The sequence below is a fragment of the Sinocyclocheilus anshuiensis genome, unplaced genomic scaffold (genome assembly GCF_001515605.1).
Source record: "Sinocyclocheilus anshuiensis isolate Anshui unplaced genomic scaffold, SAMN03320099.WGS_v1.1 scaffold1396, whole genome shotgun sequence".
NCBI lineage: Eukaryota > Metazoa > Chordata > Actinopteri > Cypriniformes > Cyprinidae > Sinocyclocheilus > Sinocyclocheilus anshuiensis.
The window spans coordinates 22153-31153 of NW_015544208.1; the positions used below are offsets into that span (position 1 = coordinate 22153).

General features: G+C 35.6%; 2 protein-coding genes across 2 annotated transcripts in view; one reads left to right on the top strand and one right to left on the bottom strand.

The window, feature by feature from the left end:
- LOC107697040 (sialin-like) overlaps positions 1–5642 on the bottom strand; it is an 8353-nt gene extending 2711 nt beyond the window's left edge. Inside the window, exons 1-9 of the mRNA XM_016497671.1 lie at positions 5621–5642; positions 4475–4627; positions 3744–3964; positions 3364–3597; positions 3093–3267; positions 1846–1964; positions 1450–1611; positions 1233–1365; positions 392–539 (exon numbers count right to left, since the gene is read on the bottom strand). Coding sequence (XP_016353157.1) covers positions 392–539; positions 1233–1365; positions 1450–1611; positions 1846–1964; positions 3093–3267; positions 3364–3597; positions 3744–3964; positions 4475–4627; positions 5621–5642 — 1367 coding nt within the window. The remainder of the gene's footprint in view (positions 1–391; positions 540–1232; positions 1366–1449; positions 1612–1845; positions 1965–3092; positions 3268–3363; positions 3598–3743; positions 3965–4474; positions 4628–5620) is intronic.
- Positions 5251–8293, top strand: ppt1 (palmitoyl-protein thioesterase 1 (ceroid-lipofuscinosis, neuronal 1, infantile)). Its single transcript, XM_016497682.1, has 10 exons — positions 5251–5435; positions 5800–5928; positions 6222–6331; positions 6419–6546; positions 6643–6713; positions 7153–7255; positions 7361–7451; positions 7535–7633; positions 7703–7774; positions 7887–8293. Exons 2-10 carry the CDS (start codon positions 5814–5816, stop codon positions 8007–8009), a joined length of 912 nt encoding a protein of 303 aa, XP_016353168.1. The 5' UTR covers positions 5251–5435; positions 5800–5813; the 3' UTR covers positions 8010–8293.
- The last annotated feature ends 708 nt before the right edge of the window (positions 8294–9001 follow it).

Sequence of the window (9001 nt, forward strand, 5' to 3'; positions counted from 1 at the left end):
TTTGGGCGGCGTTATGCAAATCTTCCCACACAGTGACGTAGACATGTGGGAGCGTGTTTAAACGAGGCGTTTTAGGAGGGCGTGGACGAGTCTTAACTTTCATAAAGAATATCTCTTTTGGTTTGAGACTTTAGTCTTTGCAACTTTAGGGATCTTATCTATTCACGAACAGCTTGTAACACTCCAAAGAGAAAGGAAAACTTGAAATCGCATCATATGACCCTTTTAAATAAAAATTCAAAAACCCATAAGAAATCCAAAAGAGAACCTAAAGTGAAGTATCCCGCTGAGTTGGCCCGCAAAGTGATGTAATGAACTGCTCTATAGAGCATACTTGAGCAGACCGACTAATTGTGACATATAAACCAGTCAGACAGTCTTGGTTTTGTACCGTGGAGCAATATCAATCTGGTTAATGTAGACACCAGCAGCACTGAAACCCCCAAATGCACTGGACAAAGTGAGAAATGTCACAGCCAGCACACCGCTACAACCCGTGAAGCCTACAGCAAGCAGGAAAACAGCAGGTAGAAACAGACCTATGGGACACAAAACATAAAAATATTAAAAACACAATTAAACTGCAATACTTTAGTGTCACGTTGTCCTTCAGAAATCATTCTAATATGCTGATTTGTTGCTCAAAAACATTTCTTCTTATTTTCAATCTTGAAGACAGTTTTTGCTTCTTAATATTTTTATTGAAACTGTGATACACTATAATTTAAAAGTCTGAGGAAAGTAAGACTGAAAAAATAAATAAATACTTTTATCCAGCCAGGGTGTATTAAATTAATTAAACGTGACAGTAAAGACATTTAGAATGTTACAAAAGTTTTATATTTTAAATAAATGCGTTTTTTTCCATCAAAGAATCCTGAAGTTATCACAGTTGCCACAAAAATATTAAGCGGCAGAATGGTTTTTAACATTGAAATGTTTCTTGAGCACCAAATCAGCATATTAGAATGATCTCTGAAAACTGGAGTAATGGCTAATGAAAAATTACATTTTAAAATTGTAATAATGTTTCAATACATTACAAAGTACAATATTTCTGTTGTTCTGATCAAGTAAATGCAGCCTTGATTTGCATAAGAGTGTTTTAAAAACATTTAAAATGTAACAATTCCAAATTTTTTGACCACTAGCATAACTATTCTATTTCCACACTTTATACATGCACTCTGTCATCATAAATATGTTATTTATAAGATATTTATTATTCATACCAATAAAAGTAAAGAGTTTTCGGACAGCTGTGACACTCAGGAGCTCCCTCTCCAGGAGGTTGTCTGCCAGCACACCTGAGCCCACTGAGAACAGCCAGCCAGCCAGATATGGCAGAGCGGAGAGGAACGAATTCTGATTGACAAAACGAAATCAAAATGGAGTGAGACACAGGATTTAAGCCAGGCTGATTTAATCTAAATATCCAAATTGCCTCACCTGTCGCAAATCAAAGTGGAGCACAGAGTCCATGTAGGTAGGAAGTGAGGTGAGGAGAGTGTAATAAGACCAGTTAGAGCACATCTGTGGGATGATTATGGCCCAAAGAGGCACAGAGAACAGCATAGATAATACAGGCACTGACCAACCATGTGGCGTCCCCTAAAAACAGAGAAAATATCAAATCAATATAAATGCCTGCAGATCTAAACCTCAGATTAATTATGCTGGAAATTCATGTTATTTGAGGATTCCTTTTAAATTCAATAACATATTCTAATACATATTCACATATAGTTAGTTATTTATTTTTAGCATGAATGATTTACTTGATGAATAAAGAAAGAGACCAACTGTAAACATCATCAAAAATTCAAATATAAAATTTGTTCATACCTGTGAACCTATTGAGTTAATTATGTAACATTTCTCTCTGTCACTAATTCTTGGGTGAGTTCGGGGTTCATCTGACACCAAGATAAACCAAAACACTGCCCAGAGGCACCCGACACTACCTGGTGGTAAAAACACTTTCATGTATAAGATAGTATGCTATTATATTACATTAAATATGAAGACAAGAGTAAGGACTGTTAAGTATGTTCATATATCATATATGACCCTAGACCACAAAACCAGTCATAAGTAGCACGGGTATATTTGTAGCAATAGCCAACAATACAGTGTATGAGTCAAAATTATCGATTTTTCTTTTATGCAAAAATCATTAGGATATTAAGTAAAGATCATGTTCCATGAAGATATTTTGTAAATTTCCTACCGTAAATATATCAAAACTTAATTTTTGATTAGTAATATGCATATTTTCCTCAATATTTAGATTATATTATATTAGATATATTTTTTTGCACCCTCAGATTCGGCCGAATATTGTCCTATCCTAAGAAACCATACATCAATGGAAAGCTTTTCTTTTCTTTTCAGCTTTCAGATGATGTATAAATCAATAAAAAAAACCCTGACCCTTATGACTGGTTTTGTCACATATATAAAACAATTACTTTCAAGCATTTTGCTTGAACTAGATGCTACACCAATAAATTTAGTTACATATAATGTTCAAAATTTTTGGGTCAGTAAGATTTTTTAAAAAGTGTTTGAAAGTCCCTTATGCTACCAAGGCTGCATTTATTTAATCAAAAATACAGTAAAACAGTAATATTGTGAAATATTCTTACAATTTATGAATTAAATTGTATAATATGTAAAAATATAAATTAATTTAAAAACATTGCTATTTTTCTTGCTATATTTTAAAATATAATGTATGCCAAAGCTGAATTTTCAGCAGCAATTACTCCAGTCTTCAGTGTCATATAATCCTTCAGAAATCATTCCAGTTTTTTCAAGAAACATTTCTTATTATTATCGATGTTAAAAAACAGTTGTGCTGCTTAATATGTTTGTGGATATAGTCCTATATTTTTTCAGGATTCTTTGATGAATAGAAAGTTCAAAAGAACAGCATTTATGTATTATAAATGTCACTTTTGATCAAGTTCTGAATACTTGCAGAATTAAACTATTACTTTCTTTCAAAACAAACAAACAAAAATCTTTTACTGACCCCAAACTATTATGTATATAAATGCATCCATAAGTTAAATGTCATTTTCCCTCACCGCAAGAGTAGAAGACCGCTGGCCACCCCAGACTATGGCAGATGAAGCCAGTGAGAGGAAGAGCCACAAAGGCACCAAAGCTGGAGCCTGCACCTGAGAACGTCATCAGACGAGCCCTCTCTAATGGAGGAGCCCAGCGGGCCCACATCGCCATCATGGCAGGAAAAGTCACACCCTAGACAAACAAAAAAAAGATACAGACTCAAATGCAAAGATTCTCTATTTGAGAATCATTGTGGAGCTTTTTTGGCTATTACAAACGTCCCCTAACCTCCCCAAATCCCTCAAGTGCACGCAAGGCAAACAGCCACTTGGCTCCAAGTTGTGCTGACAGTGGAGTGAGGAGAGTGAGGACGGCTGTTCCAAGCACACCACCACCAAGGAACAGGCTTCCTCCAAAGCGACCTGATAGGTAGCCACCCGGGATCTGAGTAAACAGGTATCCAAAAAAGAAAGCACTGAGCAGCATTCCCTGCATCTCGGGATTCCATGGGTATCTTGGAATCTAGGAAAAGAAAATGAAATAGAGAGAGATACGACAAGAACCAAGTATTATATTTTTTTTAAGTATTATAAGTTATAAAAATGCATGACATATGTGGAGATCCACCAGGTTCGGTGCATGAAATGCTGCACGCAGTTTATTCTTACCCCATCTGGCTGTTCTGAACTTTGGCTGTTGTTGTCAAGTGTATGGGTGGGTACTGGACACTCGTTTGATATATTGCTATTGGATGATGGCTGGTTATTGGTTCCATTAACCATAGCAACCATGGCAACACTGAGATTTACACGTAGACCATAGACCACAGCAAAGCCAAAGAACATCAAAGCAGCCAGATTGCATCGTACAGAGCAGCATTTGGGAGGCACTGTCACACATACAAACACATTCTGACATTTTAAACAGTTACATATATTTAAAACGATTATAGTCACTTAGCACACTACCATTCAAAAGTTTAAGGTGCACTAGATTTATTTTCTTTTTGAAAGAAATTAATACTCTTATTCAGCGAGGGCACATTAAATCCTGAAAAAATGTATCACATTTCCACAAAAATATTAAGCAGCACAACTGTTTCCAACATTGATAAAACAACAAAGTAATATCCAAAGAAAATAGAAATAGATTACACTTTAAAATATATTAAACTAGAAAACAGTTGTTTTAAATAGTAGTAATATTTTGCTGTATTTTGATCAAATAAATGCAGCATTGGTGAGTCGATTTGGTAAGAGATTTCTTTCAAAAACATTTTTTTTAAATCTTATCAACCCCAAACTTTTGAATGGTAGCATGTGTGACAAGACCTATTTAATGCACAAAACAAACCACCACATTTCATGCAGACTGCAGGAGGATCAAACTGCAGACCAACCTGTGATTTTTTCCACTTCCTTCTCTAGAAGTGGTGCAGTGTCGCTGTCCTGGTCGTCCGAGTTAATGGAGTAACCGTCTTTTAGTGCCGTGATTGCAAAGGTGCAAGTTTTGGACTGTACTTGATTTAGTTTAAGTATGACATCCACAAATCCTGAAACACAAACAAGACATTTCAGAAAATGCAATTCATCTCATTTGTGTTTTACAGAACAAATAACAAAGGTTAACGGAACAGATAAGCTGACATCCGCCACAACATCCAACATCTTTATGTCAGGAGCATCAGTGATACAGATGACATTCTTTGTCTCACCTGAATCCTGGAGAAAATAAAGATGCAATTCAGTTCTTTTACCCTTCAAGAGCTAGTTTTGGGTCCCTCTATTGTCTTTACTAGACTCAGCATATGAAATTAAATGTAAAAAAAGTTAGAAAAACATCAGTTCAATGTAAAAACGTGATACAAAGGTTTGTATTTTAATTTATATGTTACGTTATATACAAAAATAATGTTATTTATACAAATACAAAATTTGACGTGGTGCGATTTTTATTTATTCTTACCATTAACATGCTTCCTAAACAGATGTAAGATTCAGTCGCTGGATGCTTTAGAAAAAAGATGATTCGTTTTCGACCCCTCCATAGCCATACAAACCGGTAATTACTTCTATAAGTGCTAAATGTTTAATACACCGACACCGGCTTCACACTAATGTTGCATTTCAGCAAAGCCACAATTCCTGTTTTGTCTGATCTGTAGCTTGTTGATCACATGACATCTTAAGACTTCCTGCTCTGGGAAGCATCATAATCTAAACACTCTGGACCGACTGACTGTATGTGTCAGGTTTAATGCTATGACATAGAAGTCTAATATCTGCAGCCATAAACGCATTTGTTTGACGTAAGCGCTGTTTTCGTCTGTCATGTGATTGAATGAACAGAAAGTTATCACAGTAAGTACACCATGGCTGTAACTGAAAATATTTGTATATTTAAGCATTTATAAACAATTTATAGCAATTCCTAGCTTAGCAATATTAAGGCTCCCGGTTGTATAATTGCAAATGTTGTAAAGGGAAACGATTTCGAAGGCCATTGATGGCTAAGTTGCGATGAAACGCGTTCGTTATCTTCTTACTTTTGATCTGTTTGTGCACCATGGGAAAATAGTTGTGACATTTTAAAAAAGTGTGTCGCAGAAAGCCCACTCAGTTAATTGTGGGTGACAGCTTCTCTTATTCACTTCCTTAGTTCAGTGCTTTCTCTTCCTGTAAGTGTTTTCTGTTAACAGGGATGTAAATGTGTTCACATCTTCAGGCTCGTGTTCAAGTATGGGTTTATCCGCGGCTCTTCGCCTCATCGCTGTGTCTGGGTGTCTGTTGTTGCTGTGTGGCTCATCGTGGGGAAATAATGCCACAGTCCCTCTGGTGATATGGCACGGCATGGGTGAGACTCACATCCGCACTTGATCAAATAAATAACAGGCCTGAGTCATTAAATAATGTCAATCATTAGGGTAATATACACTTTTACTCTTATTACATAACTGATGATTGAAAACTGCTTATTATTTATAATATTAACATTCAATTGTCTCTCTGTAGTGCCATGACCTATGGAAACATGTTTACCATGGAAACATGTAACAGATAACATAAACACACCTACTGAGTTTACCATAAAGATAATTAGATAATTGCTAATCATTACTGTTATTTGTTCTTTTTTTTTTTTTGCAGGAGACAGTTGTTGCAATCCACTGAGCATGGGTGCAATAAAGAAGATGGTGGAAGAGGAAGTCCCAGGAATATATGTGCTTTCCCTGATGATCGGCAAGACTGTCGTACAGGTAAAGCAGGTCCACATCCTCCATTCTTCTCGTTCCTGTTGTTGTTTAAAATAAAAAGGTCTGATTTAGCTTCTGTTTTTTTTACAGGACACTGAAAATGGCTTCTTCATGGATGTTAATGAGCAGGTGTCTTTTGTATGTGATCAGCTGTCTCAGGACCCTAAACTGAAGGGAGGCTACAATGCCATGGGCTTCTCCCAGGGGTCACAGTTTCTGTAAGGGGTTATTTATTCAGACCAGTCCATGCAAGGGATTCTCAGAAGTCTTATCCATGTTGTTTTACCTTTCTATCTTGTTTAATGTTTGGTAAGACGGGCGGTTGCACAGCGCTGTCCAGATCCCCCAATGAAGAACCTCATCTCAGTCGGGGGGCAGCATCAAGGTAATATGTGCTCTGCTCACTCTTTGGTTGATGTACTTGCTAAAAATAGCAGTACATTTGTTCCTAAAAATGGTTAGCACCGTGGCACAACAACCCTGTTTTGATTTCACAAGTTATGTTGCTTCAGGAAATGCAACCATTTTGAATTATTGAGTAAAGATAGAATAACTTGGAAAAAAAGGATATAACATTTGCAGTCACATTACAGCATGTAAAATTATATATAAACTACCATTTGGTAAGATTTTTTAAATGATATTTAACACTACTGAAAATAATATTAGTTCATAAATCTTAATAAAAATGTTATCAATTAATAAAATAATTGTTTTTGTTGCTTTAGCTAAATCTTGAGTGACTAAAACCACATGATTCAAACATCTTTTTTAACATACTTTTTTGTCAGACGTGATTCTCTTCCTCTTTTTTTTTTTCACAGGAGTATTTGGTCTTCCACGGTGCCCTGGTGAAAGCTCTCATATCTGTGACTGGATTCGCAAGATGCTAAACTCAGGAGCCTACACCGATACAGTTCAAAAACAGTGCGTGCATGGCTGCTTTTGGCTTCTCAGCAGACCATTTCATGATTTCAGTAACGCATCTGAACATTCACTAGTCAAGCATATTGATTGTCATTTGATTTTTAGCTTGGTGCAGGCACAATACTGGCACGATCCCCTCAATGATGACTTGTATAAAAAGCACAGCCTCTTTCTTGCTGACATCAATCAGGAGCGGGTAAGCCACAGGATAAGGGAGAAATTATTATTAGAAATAGATGTATTTGTGCATGTGGTCTAAATGAATGTTATTTCTGTCAGGTGGTGAATGAGACCTACAAGAAAAATCTAATGTCTCTGAATAAGTTTGTCATGGTTAAGTTCCTGCAGGACACTATGGTTGATCCTGTGGATTCTGAGGTACATTAGCCTCTCTTTTATTGAATTAGAAGAGGACTGAACTATTAATAATTGAATTGTCTTTATCAGTGGTTTGGCTTCTATAAACCTGGTCAAGATAAAGAGCTGGAAACACTGCAGGAAAGTGCTATTTATACAGAGGTAAACTAAAGCGTCTTTATTATCCACATTTAACCCATTTATATATATATATATATATATATATATATATATATGAGCGAGAGATTTGTCTACCTTTATTTTGTTTGGTCAGGATCGCCTGGGTTTGGCAGAGATGGATTCTGCAGGGAAGCTTGTGTTCCTCGCCACTGATGGAGATCACCTGCAGTTCACCCGAGAGTGGTTTAATGACAATTTACTTCCCTACCTACGCTAAATACAGTAACAGGCTTATTCCTAATGAGGGAGTTTACACACACACACAGTCCAGTGTCTGCTGACTTTAGCATGCTCCTAACTACTGCCTTTGAGTCTTATACAATGTCTAATATACAGAAATGAAGCCAGACTTGCTTGTTTTATTGCACTGATCTGATTTTTATTTGATTGATTTAATCAGAAAAACATCCTTATTGTTACACTCCAAATTTTAATTTGTTCCAATTGTGTACTATTTTTCAGTTCATTTTTGTTAGAGAATAAAACTTTGAATCTTAAAAACCCTGTGGCCTATGTTGTATTTATTTATGAATCACGTAAAGAGTGTACCATTACACTAATTATTTAGAGACTAATATTAAAATGCATCAAACTTAAACATACTTTGCAAAACAAGTATTTGTAAACTGGTGCTATAGCTTGCGCCAGACAGCAAAGTTTCTGATAACAGGATATATTTTGTCCTATGTGTAGACAAGTATTTATGTTAGTATTTTTCATATTAATTTTTCATTTATTGTTAAAGTTTGGGGTCTTGATTTTTTGAAAGAAATCTCTTATGCTCACAAAGGCTGGATTTATTTGATCCAAACATACTTCACTATTTTTCTTTCCCATCACTTTTGAATAATGAAATGCATCCTTGGTGAATAAAACACAAACTATTGAACAGCTGTATGTTTTACAAATGCTCATTCTAGGTTCTGTTGTTTGTTTTAATTATGTTCTGCTCCACATCACCTTTCTAGAAATCTTAAACCATAAAATGCAAGATGCTGGACTCTTGCAACAAAATGTATTTGCCAATTATATGCAATAAAGCACATCAAAGACTCAGAAAAAAAGTGATGTTTTTTATTGAAACAGTTTTAATGATGTTTGTTCTCCAGTACTAATTCTCGGCCAAATAAAGACAAATGATACAAAAGAAATTCCATACTCATGGCCTATGGAAAGTAAAAGTATTAAGAAAAGTAAAGATTAAGAAGT